General features: G+C 47.8%; 1 protein-coding gene across 2 annotated transcripts in view; it reads left to right on the top strand.

Moving 5' to 3' along the window:
• Positions 1-22,057, top strand: part of LOC144792047 (T-kininogen 1-like) — a 207,062-nt gene that overhangs the window by 67,219 nt on the left and 117,786 nt on the right. For both annotated transcript variants that reach the window (XM_078666910.1, XM_078666909.1), the window contains exon 4: positions 7,797-7,960. In XM_078666910.1, coding sequence (XP_078523036.1) covers positions 7,797-7,960 — 164 coding nt within the window. The remainder of the gene's footprint in view (positions 1-7,796; positions 7,961-22,057) is intronic.

The following is a 22,057-nucleotide window of genomic DNA, read 5'->3' as shown; positions in this document are numbered from 1 at the left end:
ATTTTGCAAATTGTGAGAGCTTAAAAAAGAACGCAATTCAACGCCCCTTTGATGAGAAGTGCCTTGCTCGTTCCTCCTAATATACAAAGGGGCATCGTTGAGCCTAGCATTGAAATCGCCACCCAACAAAATACCATCGACCTTATCAAAATCTTGCCTGGACTCTAAGTTAGTAATAAAATTAAATAGATCAATAAAATTCCTATTTGGAATCGTGTTAAAATCATTATTATAAAAATTGATCAAAAAGAAAGAAACTTTCCGTTTAGCTTTGAAATGTAAATTATCAGTTGATATATTCCTAACGATCCCACCTGCAGCAATATTAGTCCAGATCAAAAGGCCACCAGATGGGTGGCCCAATCTTGGTTTAGCAGCTAAAATGTTATGGCACTGGAACCCGTTAAGGTGCAGCTCCTGTGTGGCCCAGGTCTCCTGAAACATTACGATATCCTGCTGGTTTATTAGGCTAAGCCACTCCGGGTCTTCTAGCCTTGACTGGAGACCTGCTATGTTCCAGGACAAAACATTTAAATCATTGGCTGCCACTAATCTAGTTGATCTGGGTAAATTATTACAAATAATAGGTGGGGATAAAGGGAGAGGATCTCTTACATTCTCTGACCATTGTGCATGATAAATTTGTAAGGGTGGTTGTCAGTCAGGAATATTCAAATCTGACAAGGCAGAGAAGCGATTTGCTAAAGGTAAATCTGTAGGCACATTGGGGTGAGGGCAAGTTGGGGGCTTATAGAAATGACCCAAGGAGAGAGCACAATTATCAGTACATGGTGCGAATGTTTGCTCTTGTGAGCATAAAACGTTACGGACCATCTGAGGCCTACGAAAATTAATGACAATGCAATCTCCCTTGATGTTTTTGGGAGATTGGCCAACCCACCCCACTCTATGCACCATTAAAATTTCATGTAGTTTGGAGGGGTTGAAACCTTTATATTTCTTAAGCCAATCCACACACTTATTCCGCAAATCAACCCATGACTCCCTCCCTGTGCCTGATAAACAAGGAACACCCGCCAGAATTAAAACATAAGGACAAGAAGCCGGGGGAAGGTTCAGAACATCAGTATTGGAATGATTGCTAGGAGGCACCATTCTTGCATTTTCCGGTCTATCCTTAAGCCCAATAACATTGGAAGGATGGCAACCCAATTGCAAAGGTGAGGGCTGCTTAGTGAAATCCTCCGACCCAAGACCAGGGACAACAATAGGATTTGGAACAATATGATCCTGATTTTTGGAACATGCTTTGCAAGCATTAACCACCTTAGTCACCATAATTTGATCAGTAATTAAAGGAGGAGAACAACCTCCAAGACTATGGCAGACTCCGATGTAACCATGCGTTCCAATTGATCCAGTCTATTTTGTAGGGAACTAAAGTTCTCTCAAAGAGTGCCTTTGTGTAACTCATCATAGGTCTCATACTTGACTCCAAAGCAGCCATAATATTATCCGTTCTCAATATAGATGGGACGTTGTCAGACTGAGTACCCTTGGAAGAAGTGGTCACTACAGGTGTAGAGGAATCCATGCTTCTTACAATTTTAGGTGGATTTTTGGGTTTTAATTTAGGGGGAGCAACCCGTTTCCGTTTTGTCGCAGGCTCTTGTAATTTATTGGAGGCCATGGTTTGAGAAGCACGCGCCCGGGTTGCAATACTGGGGCCATTAAGTGGGGCAATGAGGGGAATATCCGTGATCAGCAACATTGGCAATAATGGGGGCATTACTTCAGGCAGTGACTGTAAATTCGGCGTTTGAGAAAGACGATGATGGACAATGTCACCCTGGTTTAAGGCATCCAGGGATGCGCATCTTTCAGCAGTTAGAATATCCAAAGACAGACGCCATTCAGTAAACTCAATTTCATGCGTGAGTAAGCTTTCAGCCCTTATGATGAAGGCATCCAGGGTTCCCACCGCTCCCTTGCGCTTTATCATAATAGAGTAGTACTGGTGGCGCACCCTACTTAACAAATAGGCTTAATAAATGATAAAGTGAGCACACTAAGTATATTCAACAGTATTTTTTAGCCAATAGCCCCCAGGAAGCCGATGTCAGAGCAATGGCCCGCCCTTGGCCCGGGCTTCGCCTGGCGCGCGCCCGCGCGCGTTCCGCACAGCGGGGTCCCAAACAGCCAACTGTGCACCTCCTGTCGCGAACACGTTGTGAGCGGCGTGAAGCGCCGCTAGGAATGCCATGAATTGTAGTCCTCCGGCGGGTGGGCGGGTCACAAGGCAAGCTTCGGTCCTGGCGGCTCGCAGTACCAGAAAGACACCTCCGAGAGCAGAAGAGCAGGTAGGATCCCAGACACAGTTATGTGGCGCGATTCCCCGCGCAGCGGGGTCCCAAACAGCCTTTTGTGCGCCTACTGGCGCGAACACGTTGTGCGCGGCATGAAGCGCCGCTAGGAATGCCGGGAATTGTAGTCCTCCGGTGGGCGGGCGGGTCACAAGGCAAGCTTTGGTCCCGGCAGCTCGCAGTACCAGAAAGACACCTCCGTGAGCAAAAGAGCAGGTAGGATCCCAGACACAGTTATGTGGCGCGATTCCCCGTGCAGCGGGGTCCCAACAGCCTTTTGTGCGCCTCCTGGCGCGAACACATTGTGCGCGGCGTGAAGCGCAGCTAGGAATGCCAGGAATAGTAGTCCTCCGGCGGGCGGGCGGGTCACAAGGCAAGCTTAGGTCCCGGCGGCTCACAGTACCAGAAAGACACCTCCATGAGCAGAAGAGCAGGTAGGATCCCATACACATTTATGTGGCGCGATTCCCCACGCAGCGGAGTTCCAAACAGCCTTTTGTGCGCCTCCTGGCGCGAACACGTTGTGCGCGGCGTGAAGCGCCGCTAGGAATGCCAGGAATTGTAGTCCTCCGGCGGGCGGGCGGGTCACAAGGCAAGCTTCGGTCCCGGCGGCTCGCAGTACCAGAAAGACACCTCCGTGAGCAGAAGAGCAGGTAGGATCCCAGACACAGTTATGTGGCGCGATTCAGACAGATATAAAAGACAACAAAGTATCAATGATAAGATTTAAAACCAATGTGGGATGGTTAAGTTCCGGCAACAAAATTAAAAATAGTTCCAATAAAAAGTGACAGGGACTGTTTATAGCATTTTCAATAAAAGGAGACCAGATTCTGTATGCAGTTCTCTATTTAGTTCAGTTCAGATCTTTGCTGCCACAGCAGTGGCTGAAGCTCAAAAGTTTTGGTGAACAAACAAGAAATAATCAAATGTTTTCAAAATCTCACCGCCAACCATTTCAAGTCGTTGTTTTTGTCACTCGCCCCACATGCTGCGGGAGCCCTAAGAAGTTTTTAAGCGTCTTGCCGCTGAGCTTGCTGGGAGGTGTAGTCTCCTACATCCCAGCAGCGATGATGAGAATGGTGGCAGCGTCGGCGGGTCAATGAGCACACAGGCTCTGCTGGTTCCCCTGTGGTGGCGGCTGAGGGCTGTATCAAGCCCTAAGCAGTTTTTAAGCATCTCCTGGTGCGTCCCGGCCGCAGGTGTGGCGTCCCTGCCACTGAGCTTGCTGGGAAGTGTAGTCTCCTACCTCCCAGCAGCAATGATGAGAGTGGTGGCAGCGTTGGCGGGGGAATGAGCACACAGGCTCTGCTGGCTCCCCTGTGATGGCAGCTGAGGGCTGGATTAATTATTTTGTTAAAGAGATTCCACTAAAAATCAACATTTTATCAAATAAATGCTGATCATAATAATTAAAGTGTTTAATCATTGATTTAAATGAGGATGTGAAGGTGTGTCAGTATTGGCAGTTGTGAGGTTTGTGTACTTTTAGAAAGTTGCCATTTTCCTGCCATCAGTCCTATTGTGCCTTTAGCCTGGCTCGGGTCACATGGCTGGATGTAACTAACAGTTGGCCTTTTTGAATTCCTCTCAGTCACACAATCGAGGAATTAGGTGTGCCTTAACAGACCATCTGCTGGTAGGATGGTGGGCAGAACTGAGCTCAGCCCCACTTACACCTGAATAGCTTGTGCTCTACCTTGACGCAAAGGGACAAATGACCTTGAATTGTCACTACAGCCAGCTTGGAGCTAGGGCACGGGAGGCAGGAAATTCCATGCACCTTCCCAGAAGCTCCTGCCACCTTCCATAAGAAGGGCACCAGGGTATAAAAATAGGGCCTTCACACCCATTCTTCAGTTCACTAGTACGCTGCTGAAGTATTCTCAGAGGGTTGCCTGCTGCTGTGACCTGCTGTGCACTGTGTCTGCCAGACTGCTGCTGTAACTGGAAGGGCTGTCCTGCTTCCTGGAGACTGCCTTGAACCTTCACAGGCCAGGCCTGGTGTTAAGCCCTACATGTGCACCTTCACCCAGGACTGCCAGAAGTGACTCCAAGGGCTAAGTTGATGGCCTACTTTTAAGAGACACAGGGACATAATAGGCTCACACTATCTGGAACTCATAGCTGGACCCAGTCTGAGTGAGTCCTGACCCCCCAAAATGTGTCCTGCCAGTCCTGGATCCTTGGCTGTGGTGCTGAAGGTTCCCAAAACTGAGGGCCAAGACAAAACCTGACCAAAAAGGGCTCTGAGAACCAGGTAGTAACTGGGACCAACCTGCTTGCCTATCTGCCCGAGGTACATTTCCGGTCAGATTGACTTCGTAGTTTCACCCACTACATTCTTCTCCGCAGCAGAAATTAGGTATCAGTGGTCCTTTGCCAAAGGGGTATCCAATGTTGTGGTACTGTCTTCGACCATAGACCTCTGTTTTGTCTCGCTGGAGTTTTTCAACTTCCATTTCAGTGACTAAGTCTTAACGTAGAAATCTTCACCAGGGCTCCAACCCAAAGCCATCCTGTGAAGATGCTGTATGCAGCCTTGCGTAAATGGTGTGTCACCATGAAACCATGGTGCCATCCCTGTATATTGGGCACTCCTTCGGTTCTTGTAAAAGCAAGACTCCTAGTATCGTTTGAAAAATTGTTTAATCATTCATCTGTATCATCATTATGTTTCATGGTGACATTTATGCGAATTCAGATCGTATTAATTGATCAAACTTTTGGTGACATAAGTGCAACCGATTGTTCCATTGCTCCAATGCATTTCGGGCGGAACATGCCCTTCTTCGGGGAGCTTCTGCAATAAAGCGAAAAACATAGCGCTAAGGATGGGCGTCCATCGTGCAATCTAAATAAAGTTATCAAAACGGTGTGCAAGGTCAGGGTGTTTGTTTAAGTTAACCCGGATGAAAAAAGAATCCTGTGCGGCATATTTCCGAGTTTTGTGCGGCATGTTTACAAATCGGTGAAAATATAAGCTGTCTGTGAATGTTATAAGGTTAACCCGAGTAAGGACAAAAGCCTGTGCGAACCTGCTTGTAAAGATGTTCAGTAACCGTTAACATCGAGTGTACATTAACGTAGAGTAAAACTAAAGCTGTGGGTTTTCGGTGCGGGTAAGCTACGTGACTAACATGCAGTGAATCTAGTAATTACACTAAAACGGTGGTCAGTTAGCGTAAAGAAACTTACTCGGTGCGTTGTATTCGGCAGCTACGGTCGGCAGTGTCGCGATCTCAATGCAAGAGTGTAATGCAGGAAGTACTGTGTGTTAGTTAGATTGGTGAACATAAACGACAGACTAAAAAACAAACTACAGGGGGTGCGGCCATCTTGAATGAGGAAAATATTGTGAATAAGCTGATGTACAAAATGTGCTGATATACAAGACACAATCGCATAACGAGGGAACAATGTCAAAAAGTTAAATAAAGCATGAAAATTCTAAACGGTCATTGAGGCCCATGGGTTTCATGGACTGCATACGGTAAATCCAAGCCATCTCTCTCTGTAATAGGTGTTTGTTATTGTCCATACCCTCGATCTTTTGTACCTTTTCTAAGATCAAAAACTTGAGTTGGGACACGTTATGTCGATTTTCATTGAAATGTGTTGCTACATTAGATTTTGAGTTCTTTAGTCTGATTTTAGATTTATGCTCGTTGATGCGAGTCTTTATTTTTCTCTCTGTTTTTCCAATGTAGCATTTCCCACATAGACATTTGATTAGATATACGACATTAGAGGTGTCGCATGTAGCATTAACATATAGCTTCACAGGAGTTCCTTTCATGGGGTGGTTCACAACAGTTCCAGTGATGATGTTGTTACAGTTTCCGCAGTTTCTGCATGGTCTGGTGCCCTTTGCAGGCAATCTCTCATGGTGCTTTTTAGTCAAAATTTCTTTTACATTTGAGCTGCGGGTGTAGGCAAATAAAGGTGGTTCCTTGAACGTAGTACCAAAATCTGGTTCAATGCTCATAATCGGCCAGTGTTTTAAGATTATTCGTTTATATGAAGTACTCATATTCGAGAATTTGGAGACTAGCACCATCCTGTTTGTTTGTTCACGTGATGTTTTAGAGAATAATGTCTCCCTTGGGGTGTCAAGGGCTTTCTTTTTGGCACATTCTATGAGGGGTGTTGGATAGTGTAATTACTAGATTCACTGCATGTTAGTCACGTAGCTTACCCGCACCGAAAACCCACAGCTTTAGTTTTACTCTACGTTAATGTACACTCGATGTTAACGGTTACTGAACATCTTTACAAGCAGGTTCGCACAGGCTTTTGTCCTTACTCGGGTTAACCGTATAACATTCACAGACAGCTTATATTTTCACCGATTTGTAAGCATGCCGCACAAAACTCGGAAATATGCCGCACAGGATTCTTTTTTCACCCGGGTTAACTTAAACAAACACCCTGACCTTGCACACCGTTTTGATAACTTTATTTAGATTGCACGATGGACGCCCATCCTTAGCGCTATGTTTTTCGCTTTATTGCAGAAGCTCCCCGAAGAAGGGCATGTTCTGCCCGAAATGCATTGGAGCAATGGAACAATCGGTTGCACTTATGTTACCAAAAGTTTGATCAATTAATACGATCTGAATTCGCATAAATGTCACTATGAAACATAATGGTGATACAGATGAATGATTAAACAATTTGTCAAACGATACTAGGAGTCTTGCTTTTACAAGAACCGAAGGAGTGCCCAATATACAGGGATGGCACCATGGTTTCATGGTGACACACCATTTACACTTGTTGAATAGACGTGCCTAGGACGGACACGTCACCTGGTGGAGCACCCAACCGTCTAAAATTCAAAAGAATCAGTTTCTTAAATAAACCTAAAAAGCTGTGCGCCACCTACTCTGAACATAATCGTATGCAGCCTTGCCCCATCAAACTTTACCTTATCAGACATGTTTCTTCAAGAATTGTTCTAAGTCCGAAGATAAGCACTGACAGGGCCAACTCACTTTTTTAATCCGAACCGTGCTCCATCGCAGTTGACATTAACTTTCGACTACGACCCTGTCTTGCGTAACAAGATGTCATCAGTTTGATATTTTAGGTTCTATTTTGAGCCCTAAACTTTACAAATTCTTAACTCAGGTTCTACTAATTGGATTCTTATTCCTTTAGTGTCAAAAAAATTATTAAAATGTACTCTATTTTTCTAAATTGGTTGAGTGTTTTCTTGTGTTGTATTTTCACTTTCTTACTGTTTGTGTATTGCAAAAATACTTTACACATTGCTTCTAGGTTAAGCATCACTGCTTTTTGTGCCAAGCTGCCTAGGGTTAAGCACAGGTTGATTCAGTGACTTTTTTTTGTTAACCGATCAAGGGATTGCAGCTGTTGTTTGACCGGGGTTCACACCCCATTCAACCAAAAACCCAATTTCTCACAGTAGTGTATTCTTGAACCTTAATGCTGTTTTTACTTTCACAGTTCCTCCACATTTAATTACTCTTGAATGCCCTGAGTGCCCAGTATTAGCCACAGACAAAGCACCCTATGAAGATAAAGCTAGAAGAATGCTTGTGGAATACAACCTAAAAAGTAACAACACCAACTACTTCAAGGTTGATCAAATATTAGAGGCGATGAGTTTTGTAAGTATTAAGTATAAAACATCTTCTTACTAAATGGTCAGACTGATAACTGCGTGCATTGTAATTAATCATTAACTAAGTTCGGAAATCCAAATACCCATCTTCATAAGATAATACACCAACTATCAAATGTTCACTCAAACAACATCATATACCAACAAATACACCATCATATGCCTTCACTCCCACTTTTAAAAATTATGTCAACCTTCATGTGGCAACACACCTACCATGATGCCAACATCACTCAAGTGAGTAATGATACCAATCGCTCAACAATGGGAACAAATTACATTTTGCAATCCATACCTTTACATATATGATTTATAATGAGATGTATATGTCATGTGTAGTTTCTATAAACAAAGGCATTTAACCACAGTCCGGATATAATGGCTTAAGTCATTAATTGAGTTAAAATAACACTGAATAGGCCTTATGACTGTCATCAAAGAGATTTTCCTCTGAAAAGTCAATGTAACAACCATTCTTTGAGACAGTAAGCAGTTTCCTGAAGTCAGTCGCAAGTGTAAATTGCACAATTTCAAAAATATATAATAGCTTTTCTATTCTTCTACTCTTTATACACTGATGTCTGGCCATCAGTGCTGAAAATTACTGAAAATCATGCTCTCAGATACAATAGCTGCAAAAGTAAAATTTGGTGCAGCATCAATTATTTTTAAAATCACATTACAGCCTCTTGTTTTGTTTTGAGGGGAGAACTGGAGAATTGAGAGGGCCATTAGCCAAAATTAAATGTAGGTAGACCCCAACATTTGTAAATGGTACATTAGTTTAATCTGTAACAGCACAACATTTCACTACAAACCAAGACTAGCAACATCTGACTTGTGATGGACTCTTCATTATCACTACCTCTACTTCAGGATTTTCAGGACAATCATTTTATTCCACGACACAATATACCTTTAATTAATAACTAGAGAAACCAAAAAAGAATTTGAATTTGGGCCCGTTTTAGATATTAGCAGACTGGTTACTCGGTCAGGGGATATCCTGCCACCCAAAATCTAAGTACGGATTCAGGCTAGCCTGCCTGATTAGGGGTGATACCACGAAACCGGACCCAGGATGCTTATTTCTGGTCCAGGGAAGACCTGGCTTGGCAGTACGGGTTGGACTGTTCCCATAAGGAATAGGGTCAAGACTGATTTGCATATGGTTTGGGTCAGGACTGGGGTGGCGAAGTGAGCTAAAGAACGATGATGGATACAACCCAGATCTGTGACTGGGGGGGGGGGTCTGAAAAGGTTCAGCTCTCCGTCCATCATCTCCTAGTGTTTGCTTTGAGCCAAAATCTAAATCCCATAGGATACAATAGGGTTTAGATTTTAGCAGGCGGGATATCCGTCTCCGTTGTGACGGAGTAACCCGTCCGCCAATAACTAAATAAGGCCCATAGGTCTTATGAATCAATAAGGATCAAAATACATTATAGACATGATACAGCAAACTTTTTTGCAACATAAATTACACATTATTCAGAAACCTATAGGTAAAAAAATATTAAACATTATGTACTATTTAACTTTTGAAGTCGTTACTAAACTGTTAGACTTGCAGAACACAAAAAACTACATGTTCCTTAAGATATGCAGGTATTCTTGCATGCCTGCTGTATTTTTCCGAACTTTTTGAACAGAAAATTCAATGAGCCCTCTATACCTTCCTATCCCTTACATTTAACTAGGCTTCCAACTCTTCAATTTGTGTTTTTATCCATTCTTTTAAGAACCCAAATGCTTCTATCTTGTGTATTTACTGCAGTTCTGAACACTTTTATATGATCCAATGGCTTCCGACTGGACGTTTAACCATCACTCTATCTCCCAGCTTTATCTAGGTCAACTAAGCTGTTTTGCTACCAACAAAGGACACCTTTCCATTTGTTTCTTCAATTCCAAATTCTGCCTTCTCTGTTCTCACTCACATTCACCATCACTTTTCTCCAACTCCTCTGAGTGGAAGGTATATTGCTGTTAGCTTTCATAATTTAAACAACTCAAATAGAGAACTCAGAGTAATGGTATTGGGGTCAAACTTAATTCAACAGTCCTTTCAGACAACTCATATCTCCAATTTCTCCATCAAGCATCTGAGAGATTTGTATACTCTCTTTGGCAGTCCTATTTAACCTTTCAAATATTCAATATCTGTCAAGATGATATGATGCACTTCTTTTATGTTTAATACAATTCTGCTCAAGAAATACTTTCATTTCATGGGATGCCAGTTAAACACTAATGCCCATGTATATAGAATAGGAAAAATCTAGCTCGATAAAAATTTCATCCCAAAAATGTAATACATATCAGGTAATAATTTCACTAACGCGTGTTCCTTCAGACTATCTTTAAAGCATGACAATTGAGATATATACTGTATAATTTTTAAATCTTTCTGTTTAGCAGTCCAAATACATCTAAAGACATTTCCTCTCGTGGTCAAAATGGTAATTTGTTACAAACCACTGCGGGCGTGTGAACTTTTTGACTTGCTTATGACAACAAAAGTCTACATATTCCCTTATAAGCCTCTGTACATCAAGGTAAAGCTCTGGTCATCAAATTCCAACCTTAATCTCTCTTTAGTCCTGCCAGTAGCTAACATTTGCTAGATTTAGCTACTTTCATCTAATGCTCAATGGTGGTTTTAAAAACCAACCCGCTTTCATGGAAAGTTCTTTTTTTAACCATCCAAAAATATTTGCTTTTTCACTCACCAAAATGTGGTGACCAGTTTACCATTAAAAATCTTTACAACACCTAATACATTCTTTATCAGTTTACTCAATCACTTCTACAAAAACCACTCATTAAGTCAACTTACATACATTCTTCAAATTTCATTGACCATAAGTTTCATCCTTACTTCCCACTGATGTTCTGTATTCTTCACCCATAGTGAATCAATCGTCTTTTGCTTTACTTTACATACCTAGATAATTTATTTTGTTACTTACATTCCCCTTCCTTTAAATGATAGACCATGCTCTGGAGTAATCAGTAATTCTCTACTTACCCTCATATTGTGCTCTCACTAATCTTATCCATTTATCAAAACATTGTATAGGTAAATTGCACACGTTATGTTAGCTATAGGAATTCTCAAAAATTTATACAATAGTGTAATACATTTTTTTATATCTTTTGACTCTTCATGCAGGTATATTTTACAATGTCAAGAACACACTTTCTTTCTTTTTTTTTTTTTTTTTAGTTTTATATAGCGCGAACTAGAATCAGTTATCAGAGCGCTTTACATAGCACCAGTTACATTACATGAGGACACACTTTCATTTTAGGCACGGGGAGATTAAGTGATTTGCCCAGAATCACAGGGGTTTTTTGGCATCGTTACCGAGACTCGAACCAAGTTCCCCAGGTCCGAGGTCGAGCGCCTTAGCCGTTAGGCCAACCCCTCTTTTATGTTGTATACCATATGTCTTGCCCCCACCATGTATTTGTTCAGTTCTTTTAAATGAAGACATAAGTAATTGTTCAACTTGATATCTTATGAATGAACCGCAAATAAATAACAACGGCCTCCACTTTAACACAGCGGGAGCCATATTTGTCCGGTTGGGTTATGTGGGTGAGTCCAGTGTGCCCCGACAGAGCCCCTACCCACGCTGGGATCCAAGTGCAGGAGTACAGCACTGTACCAAGCCTGGTGCCAGCGCCATAACCAAGAGTGCGTCTAGGTGATTCCACGCTGAAGGCATGCCCGGTGAAAAGCGGCCAAGGTGTCATCCCAGGTCTGGGCTATGGGATACGCACGGAGCCCCGCTGTTTCCTCCCTGTGCAAGGCTATGCTTTCAGCTCTCGCCCAATTATCAAAGGAGCTACGCCAATGTGTCGCCTGGGGAGGTTCACTGTTCTTCCAACGTTTAGTGATGAGCCTTTTCGCCGTTATCAAGCCAAGGTCCCAAAATCTAGTGGGAGCTCTGTTCAGCTTCTTCCGTTTATAGAGACCCAGTATGCATGTTTCCCATGTGTGTTGCAGTTCCTCACCTACACCCCCAGCCAAGGAGACCGACACCGCTCGCCAATAAGCATGCAGTGAGGTGCAGGACCAGAGCCTGTGTAATAAGCCTGCATCAACTAGCCCACATCTCGGGCATGCCGACGCGGTAAGTCCGAAATAGCAATTGATCTTGTCCGGGGATAAGTATGCGCGGTGTATGATGTGAAATTGGATAATTTTGAAGCGGGAATTGCGTGGAATATTAGTAGCTCCAGCTAATACCACTGCCCATTCCTTGTCAGTCTATTCCCGACCCCTATCCGCTGCCCACCTATCCCTCAAGCGCTGGGAAGAAAATTGTGTGGGAATGTGGAGGGCCTGCGCCAGCCAGTGCACCACATGGGACCCGTTCCCCATCACATGCAAGTATTGTATCAACAAATGGGTTGGCGGTTCATCAGAAAGGTCACCCATGCCCGTACCAGTGTGCGCATAAGTGTTGCGTGTGTTAAAAACTGTCCTGCTGGGAGGCCTGTGTCAGTAACCAGCGTCTCGAACGGGACCAATGCCCCCTCGGCAAATAGGTCCCCAACAGTGTCCACCCCAGCCTGCACCCAGCTACTCAGCACCGCCTCTGTAAGCACACCATCGTCCCTGGGCATCCCTAACAGTGGCAGGTTCGGGGCGTACGGCCTTGTGGAGCCAGTAAGTTTCATACTTCTCGCATAGCACCTGCGCACTACCGCCAAATGCCTGAACTGGGGTGGCAGAGTGGGCTAAAGAAAGGTGATGGATTAAACCCAGATCTTTTGACTGGGTGTGAGTGTTTGATTGGTTCAGATGCTCCGTCCATTACCACCCCCTTTTGTACCGCTTTTGGCCGCCATAAGTGTGGCAGGGTATGCTCAGACGTGAGTCCCTTGCTCACTTTGCCACTGGATTCAAGCAAGCCGGGCTGAAGACGGCTGTAATGCCAGAAACCGGTCCTCGGAAGCTTGTTTCCGCTCCAGGGGAGGCATGGCTTGGCAGTTTGGGCTGGACTGTTCCCATGAGGCACAGGGTCAGACTGATTTGCATTTAGCCATGTCTGAACTGGGGTGGCAGAGTGGGCTAAAGAAAGGTGATGGATTAAACCCAGATCTTTTGACTGGGTGTGAGTGTTTGATTGGTTCAGATGCTCCGTCCATTACCACCCCTTTTGTACACACCATCGTCCCTGGGCATCCCTAACAGTGGCAGGTTCGGGGCGTACGGCCTTGTGGAGCCAGAAAGTTTCATACTTCTCGCATAGCACCTGCGCGCTACCGCCAAATGCAGCTGCGCTGGGCAGCGGGTTCTGGCCAAAGGGTGGAACAGTGTGTGTATTTGTGTAAGTGTCATATTAGTTGTATCCGTGGCTGTATCTTCCAGGTTCTTCCCACTCAACCAGCTAGTTGCCCACTGCAGCTGCGCTGCTAGATAATAAAGCTCCTGATTGGGAACTGCTAGACCCCCCAGCCTCCGTAGAGGCATAGAGCGTCTTCAGAGCCACTCTGGGCCGTCATGTGTTCCAGATCAAGTTCCGGGTTAAGTTCTCTAGCTCGCGAAATATACGTGTGGGGACATAAACCGGGAGATTAGCATAAAAATACAGCAATTTGGGCAGCGCTATCATTTTCGTCAAATTAACCTGGCTGGGTACGTTCAGAGGAAGAGTCTTCCAGAAGGTCATCTGCCCCCGGAGGGAGGAGATTGCCCTTATTAAATTATCTTCCAACACATCCGTGAGGTCTCGATACATACATATCCCAAGGTAACGGAACATGGTTGAATACCAGACTAGCCTTTCATCTTGCGCTGTAATTGCACATTCCGGTGTGGCAGCATCAAAAGCATACACGCCAGACTTAGCCCAGTTGACCCTGAGCCCCGACATCTCTCCGAAGGTGCGAAAGATGGCAGTAAGCACTAATGGGAAGCGAGTTAGGTCCCTAATATATAGCAATAGGTCGTCAGCATACATCGATACTGCGTGCACGCCAGAGGCCCGCAACTGCGCCGCCAGAGGTTCCATCATCAGAGAGAAAATGAAAGGGGACAGTGGACATCCCTGTCGGGTTCCCCAGCGCACCCGAATAGGGATTGAAAACAGCTTACCCGTGCGGACGCTTACAGTGGGCCGCTGATACAAAAGCTCCACTATGTGGATGTAATCATCACCGACACCAGGTAGGGCCATTCTACAGAGTCAAATGCCTTCTCAAGGTCAATGTAGGAAGGTGGCTACCTGACTATGGTTACCCCAGATTTTTTGCCTGTGTTTAGCTGGTTTTTTGACTTAGTTGACCTGGTTCCCTGCTAATCAGGGCCCCAGGCCATCTGCTCTCTCTGTAAAATGGATTCCATGTACCCTAGGTACATACCACAATTGGAAATGGACTCCTTGTCAGCCCCTGTATAATGCACTATAGGTGCCCAGGGCATAGGGGCCACCAAGGCCTACCAGGGGCTGCAGCATATCTTTTGCCACCCCTGACTGGTTCTTAAATTGACACAACTGGCTGATCACTCAGCTGGGGTAAGGTGGTGTAATCACCCCTTGCTTAGGTATAGTATACCTATATCTAAACCTATATCTGGACACATGTAAACCTGTGAGCCACTCCTATGGAAGGCCTCATCAATCCTGGAGGCAGGGTGCGTGGTTTTATGTGAGATGGAGCTCTAGCATGAGCTGAGCCTGTCTGCAGCTGTCGGGAACAACTCCCTAAGCTGTTTCAGGATAATGCCATACCATATACTCTTAAGTGCCTTATAATCCTCGCGGTTATATAGCAACTTTGGTTTGGCTTTATCAAAACATGTCGTGTAAGGTGTCATACGATTTGGAATACTATCCCCTCGCCAGTTCTGGCGACGGGGATAGCATTCCACCCCTCTAGAGGGGTAAGACATGTTACTTTGCTTAAATGCGGTTGATTTCTCCAAAGACCTTAGATCCACAAAATGGATGCCTCTGCCACAGACAAATGTCTGGACCCCTGCAGTTGACCGAAACTCGACCAAATGGGTCCTGGACAAAGGGTTTCCTGTCACAGGAGGGTGTCACCGCCCTCCAGACAGGAGATAGTGTATTGTAGCAGGGAGGTTTGAAAGAAACCAGACACTGCCTGGGGCGCACAAGGCTGCCCCTTGCATAATCCGGCCAAACCGGTTCTGGGGCACTCCAGCCCTCGTGCCAGGGCGGCCTGGATCAAAGGAAAGGGGTGTATCCACCCCCTTCCTGGGTCCCACCCATAGGGAGGGACCTAGCAGGTAATCACGCCCCCCAGATTGGAATAAGAGTGGGAGCAGTGCCAATGCACATCAGATTTCCTGGAAGAAACATTTGAAACAATATTCTGGACCCTTCGCCCTCCATCTCAACGTGGAAGCCCAAAGAATCTCCCTTGTGGTCAAGGAGTGACCACCCTGCAGCAGCAGGCACCATCCAGCCCTCGACGTCTACTTAGTTGCAGTTCCCGCCGGAACTCGAGCGACTGAGATCGACGAGATCAAGCCTGCCCAGCTTCTAACAGCCCGATCCACAGTCCCTGCAAAGCTGAGACCCGTGGAGGCGACCGGAAGCGTGGGGCACGCCATCTTGAAGTGACCACGAGATGCTGACCGTGCAGCCCACGAGTGACCCTCGAAGCTGTACACCGGGGTTTGAGAAGCCCCCACCCTGAGCTACTCCTGAGCCGAAGTTCAGCCCTCCACACTTGACGAGTGCTGCGTGGGGCCCTTTGGCACGATTTGGCTCAACGCGTTGGCCCGGTCACTTGCCAGCTGGCTTGTGGTCCCTGTGCCCACGAACTACCTAAGAAGACTTGTGATTCTGGTTGCTCCAGATCCACACCAGCTCCCCTGAAAAGGAGCCCCGACTCTGACCTTCCTGGTCCGAGTGAGAAGCAATCTTCCGATCCTGCGTGGATTGCTCTTACCAAGGCTTGTTTGCTCCAAACTTGAAGCCGACTGCACCGACGGTGAGAGCCTGCGTGGGACAGATCGTGACCTGCTCCTGGACGTCGCAGATGCCCCAGAGCCCACGTGACAGCGGAGAGAAGCTCCTCGACGACCACCTGATTGCGCCCGACATTGCCTGGTTCCGTCCTGGTTCCACCCTGGTCACTGCTGAGTGACCCAGACTCTGTCCCCTCTGCTTTCAGGTACTCTACAACTTGAGTCCACCCTTGGACTCCACCGGACACTTCATCTTTAACCCGCCTGCAGCCCTTTCAGCTCCAAGCACCAAGAGCCTGCGTGTCAAAACCCGACGCCACTTCGACCCTGTGCACCCACTTCCTGTGGGTGAGGTAACTTTGCTCCGCCGGTGTTCCCACACTGGTGCACACCTCTAGGGTCTGTGTGTTAAGTTTTGTTCCTCTAGGTTCAGCGGAAGTGTCCTTAAACTTTAACTCTTTGACTTTTACGCACCATTGGTTAACATTGGTGCATGCGTGCGCTTTCCACACATCTCCCGAATCCCGAGGGCCATTCCCGACTTCAGCATTGCTTGTCCTGACTGCTCCCAGCGATTCCCTAGGCCCTAGGCCTAACCACTGCTCGAGTGGCATCTCTTATACCACTTGTTTAGTATATGGTTTGAGTGGCCACCCGCCCTCATCCATAATTGTGCAACTTGTATGTTTAAACAGTGCTTTTTGATTTAACGCTTGTGCCCCTTTATTCATAAAGAATACTGGGGATTGTTTTTAGTAATAAACACATATATTTTTATAATATATACTTGTGTGGTGTCCTTTCATTTGGTATTACAGGATTGTATGTGGTAAAACAGCTCGCTTAACACGACCTCTTAAGTTAAGCCTTTAGGCTGCTTAGTCCATGCTACCCCTAGGATAGCTTGTCTAATAAGGTTGACTTACAACCAGACACCATAAGGGATTGTTTGGTCAGGTAGTAGGTGGTTCCAGAATTGGAAACATCCCCTACCAGGCCAACTTCTCACAGTCAAGCACTAGAAATCCGGAATGGGGCCATCGATTTGTGGCAAAACACTGCACCCTAAACAATCGTCGGATGTTGTCCGAGGTGCTACGGGCCGGTAGAAAACCATTTTGGTCAGTGTGAACAAGAGCAGGCACAAGGGGAGCTAAACGCTGGGCCAGTGTGGAAGCCAAGATCTTATAATCTGTGTTAGGGAGGGCTAGTGGACGATACGATCCCAGCTGGGTCTTGTTTCTGCCAGGCTTCGGGAGAGAGATCAAGTTGGCATCATTCAGTGTGGGCGGGAGTGCAGAGTCGGCAATTGCCGCCTCATATATCCGCAATAGTTCCGGAATCAGGATGATAGAATAAGCTTTGTAAAACTCCGCGGGTAGCCCATCGGGCCCTAGGGATTTACCATTAGAAAGGGAAAAAATGGCTGCTTGTAGTTCCTCGGACGTCAGCGGTGCGCCGAGATCATCGCGTTGCATATCATCTACCTCAGGCAAGGGTAGAGCAGATAGATACTCTGCTATATCAGCCGGTGAAGCCTGCAGTCGGGACCGATAAAGGTCTGTGAATGGTCCACAAAGGCATCATGGATGGCTCTCTGTGTGTATACAGTGGTGCCGTGCTTAGTGCAAATTTACGTCACTGGAGTGGTCCGGGCGTCCTGCCTGATCAGCCACGCCAATAGTTTGCCTGGCTTGTCCCCAAAGTGATGAGTGCGTGCCGAGTGGGCTGCGTAGTTCAGATTTTTCAGCCTGTCAAGCAGACGTGCGTCCCTGGTCGCCAATAGCGCCCGCATCACCTTCCACCGCCTCTCGTTCCTCTCGCAATAGGTTAGATTCAATACGTGTCAACTCTCCGTCTATTTGCTTCTGCATACCTGCTCGTGTGCCCAGACAGTGACCTCTCGTGACAACTTTGAATGCGTCCCATTCAAGTTGCGGGGTGGAGGCAGTGTGGTTATTTTCATCAAAATACTGTAAAAGACGCGTCCAGAGTGCATCAAGGAATGGGGCGTCTAAGAGCAAATCAGGCTGGAGCCTCCAGGTGGGCACCGGAGGATGTGGGCGCTCCCAAGCCAATTCTAGGATGTGAGGATTATGGCCGGAGTGGGTGCGGCCCATGTAATAAGTGTCTGTGACATGAGGAAGCAGGTCACTTGTCAGCATATATCTGTCCAGCCTATCATGTAATGTATGTGCGCCTGAATAGTAAGAGTGAACCCTAGTATGTGGATTACGACTCCGCCAGGCATCGTGCAAATTCCACTGTAACGCCCAGTTCGTGAGTGCCCTCATGGCCCCAGTTATCGGTGCACTGGCTAAGGGCGGGAAGGAACGGTCGAGGGCTACATCCAAGACACAGTTATAGTCGGCTCCCAGCACCAAGGGAACACAATGCCAGGGTGCCAGGACTGTCGACAGCCGCGTAAAGAAGTCACCCTGCTCGGTGTTGGGGGCGTAAAGGGATGCAAGGACGATCAGGCGGCCATGTAGCTTGTTGTGGATGACCACATATCTACCCTCCAAATCCACCCTGTAATGGGAAAGGGCAAATGGAACCCCGGGGGGGACCCAGATCAGCGCCCCTCACACATAGGCCTAGTACCCAGTAGCATACAACTGCCCCCGCCATCTATGGTGTAACATCTGCGTTTCCGTACCAGTTAAATGGGTTTCCTGCAAGAGGGCTACATGCACATGGTGCCGCTTAAGATATGAGCAAATTTGATAACAGCGCGACGGCGTGTGCATGCCGCAGGTTCCACATGCATATTTTAATCACTGACATAGTACTTCCAGGAATTCTCCATCCCCTTACCCCCCCACCCACTCTCCACCAACAGCCAACACATCATCCCGCTAAGCCACACAGCCACAGTCACCATCAGAAGGTCAGCGTGCACACTTAGGGCGTGCGTAAAAAAGGTAAAAGGGAGAAATAAATCAGCCAATGCTAAGAACAAATAAAGCAAAAAATCAATGCCAAAAGGTCGACAGCAGAACATGTTGGCGTCCAAACACTCTAATGAGCTAATGAAGTCTTTAGTCCAGGGGGGGTCACTGAGCACTCGGCGTGACCGTCACAGGCGCGTTGTAGAAGCCAGTAGAGGAAGTCTCCCCCCCTACACAGGCGTCTCATGCCAGTCGGCCCAGGCACAACAGTTTCTCGTTCGTTCAAGGGGCTGAGACCCACCAGGGGTGGTGCTCCGCAACCAGGTATCGCTCAGAAGCAGATAATTTCACATCACCCACCCCCCAGGGCAGGGCCATCTCCATCGCCCAACTCCCCAATCACCAAACTGATCCGGAGCTTTCCCAATGTCTCAGCACCCAGGATAATACTCACTGCGCCATTCCGGTCGAAGACAAGGTTCAGCCTGGGGTCAAAACCCTACTGTCCGTGCCCAACAGGTGTCCCGTGGAAGCCGGGCCTAAAACATAGTAGTAGTGACTCTCAGAGGCAGGTAGGACATACCGGACAGTCCGTTCCATCATCAGTGGATTAGATCAGCAGTCTGCGGAGTGACATCTGGTAGTTCCATCGACACTTGTGAGTCTGGCAATCCGTAAATGTGTTTGTTATCGCTGGGCATTTCGCGCGGGCTCGCTTCCAAGGCGGCGTCTGTATCCAAGGAGCCGCTGATCTCCGCCACCATCCGAAGGGCCTCCTGTTGCTCACTGTGGACAAGATTGGCCGGGGGGCCACCTCCGTCTCTCCGCGCAGCCGCCTTGCCGGCGAGGACCCACGTCTGTGGCGGCGCCGGGACCCACGAGAGCGCCGTAGGGGCGATGTCGATGCTGTCGCGCTGGGTTCCGCACCCACACCAGAATTCAGCCATGCATCAACCGCATCGGGGGTGTTAAAGAAATGAGTCTTGTCCTGTGCCACCACTCGCAGCGGCGCTGGGAAAAGGAGGGAGTATTTCAGGGCCAGCTGGCGGAGCCGTTGTTTCACCGCCAAAAAAGAATGTCTCTGGCGCTGCACCTCGATTGTGTAATCAGGGAAGAGCATGATCTTGACATTTTCAACCCGTATCTCCAGCAACTGCCTGGATTCCCGCAACATGGCATCGCGGTCGCGATAGTTCAGGATACGGATGAGCATGAGTCTGAGGTTGGATCCCGCCGGGGGCGGCCTGGTCGGCACTCGGTGAGCCCGCTCTACCACGAAGTGTTGTGAGAGTGTGCCATCTGGGAGCAGGTTCCGCAGCCAGTTCTCCATGTGAAGTTCGGGTTCTCTGCCTTCCGATCGTTCCGGCAGTCCTACAATGCGAACATTATTTCTTCTCGCCCTCCCTTCCGCATCCTCCGCGCGATCCTCCAGGAATTCTACATGGTTGAGGAGGTCCTGCACATGCTTGTCCGTTTGTGCGACCTTGGGTGTAATGTCATTCATGGTGGCCTCCAGGTTGGAGGCGCGGTCTGTCAACTTCCCGTGGTCAGCCCGCAAGTGCGTGAGATCTATGGCAACACTATCAATCTTTGTTTCCAGGGACGTGCGGGTCAGCTGCATCGACTCCTCCAGTTGCTCCATCGCCGCCAACATCGTGTCCAATTTGGAGGCAGACTGCTCCTGATCATTCGATTTTGCCGCTTTCTCCATCTTCCTCTTGTCCTGTATACCACCAGCACCGGTCCTCGTCCTAGTTCCCCCAGACATGGGCAATCCAGCATTTGTCGCAGTGTGAGCGCGTCCAGTGGCTTCCCCGAGTACCAGGGGGGCCGATCTGCCCTGAAGTCAGGAGTACCAGGGCATGCAAGGGGTGCAGGACAGTGTCGCTGCCAGTCCGTGCGGGTGGGCTCGCCCCGTGTCAGGCCAAAGGGCAGTACTGGGGCAGGAGCAGGGTGGGGTGGTGGGCGCTACCTCTCAGCGCGGCCGGCACCCTCCAATATACCCAGGCAGGCGATCCCCACAGTCAGCAGGAGCGTGGACTGGCAGGCAGGTATCTCCGGTCCCAGCCGGCTTCCCACCCGGCTCCGACAGTCACAGGGGCCTCCCGTCCACCCCAGTCAGTCAATCACAGCAAATGGCGGCCGTGCCCAGGCGCCTCAGTGCGGAGCGTGGCCCTTCCACACCAGGGGACATCTGCTGCCAACTCCGGGAGTCATGCCCCAACTGCAGCAGGGCGGAGGGTGTAGGGCTCAAGGCACAGCTTCGCTTCCCCGGGGAGGCGATAGGCCCGCACTACGGCAAAGCTAAGAGTGCGAGGCCTAGGCTGTGGCCCCTCCCCCGGGGGGTCGTCCATCGTCGAGGTCAGGAGGCGAGCTCACCTCGGAGCAGGATGAATGGGGGGTCCGGTCGACGGGTCCGCAGGGAGCACCGCAGGTCTGCCTCAGGGGTTTCCAGACTTAGGCTTCAGCAGCAGGGCCCTGTGTCCACAGTCCATCCCCGGCCTCGCGTAGATGTAAGCGCCAGCCGGGGGAACCAGTAGGAGAGGCAGCCAGCCCACACCGCGACCGGAGTGGCCAGAAACGGTTCCACGGCCCCAGATTCGGGTTGTGAAGATCGCCCCCGCACAGCTCCGCTATGAATTTGGGCCGGTTCCAGATAATAGAAGCAGAGAATTGGCCTGTGGAAGGGGAGCTAAGCATGGAGCTCTACCCAGGCACGTCCTCAGCCATTGCGTGCTTAGCCACGCCCCCACCTGTATGCAAACCTTAGACCCATGCTTTCATTTTTGTCGGCTCCTCCATATCTACCTGCTCTAATACCTAACTACATCACGTGAGATACATATAAATTCACCCTGTAATATTTTCACTATAATTCTGTCTACCTCTGCTGCACCCTTGAGATATCTCATACACTTTCCACTCACCTCAAAACATTCTTCTACTACCCCTCCACTACTTTCACTCCTTGACAATTCTTACACTCCTGCAACACTTGAAGAAATGAAGACCACAATTCTTATACAGTAATCTGATGACAAGGCACTCTGCATAAAGCTAAAGGTCCACTCATACCACATCAGAAGCATAGTCTTACATGTTATGCTTGTGCCCCCTTGGCTCCTATTGTTTTTCCCACTTTACAATGCTTCCAATCTCTTTTTATAGATATATTGCAAACAAGCTATTCTTGGTTCTACATTCTTAGCTGTTATTAAAAGTGTAGCTAAAGATA

The sequence above is a fragment of the Lissotriton helveticus genome, chromosome 11 (assembly GCF_964261635.1).
Source record: "Lissotriton helveticus chromosome 11, aLisHel1.1, whole genome shotgun sequence".
In the NCBI taxonomy this organism is placed as follows: domain Eukaryota; kingdom Metazoa; phylum Chordata; class Amphibia; order Caudata; family Salamandridae; genus Lissotriton; species Lissotriton helveticus.
This window is presented reverse-complemented; position numbering and strand designations above follow the sequence as displayed.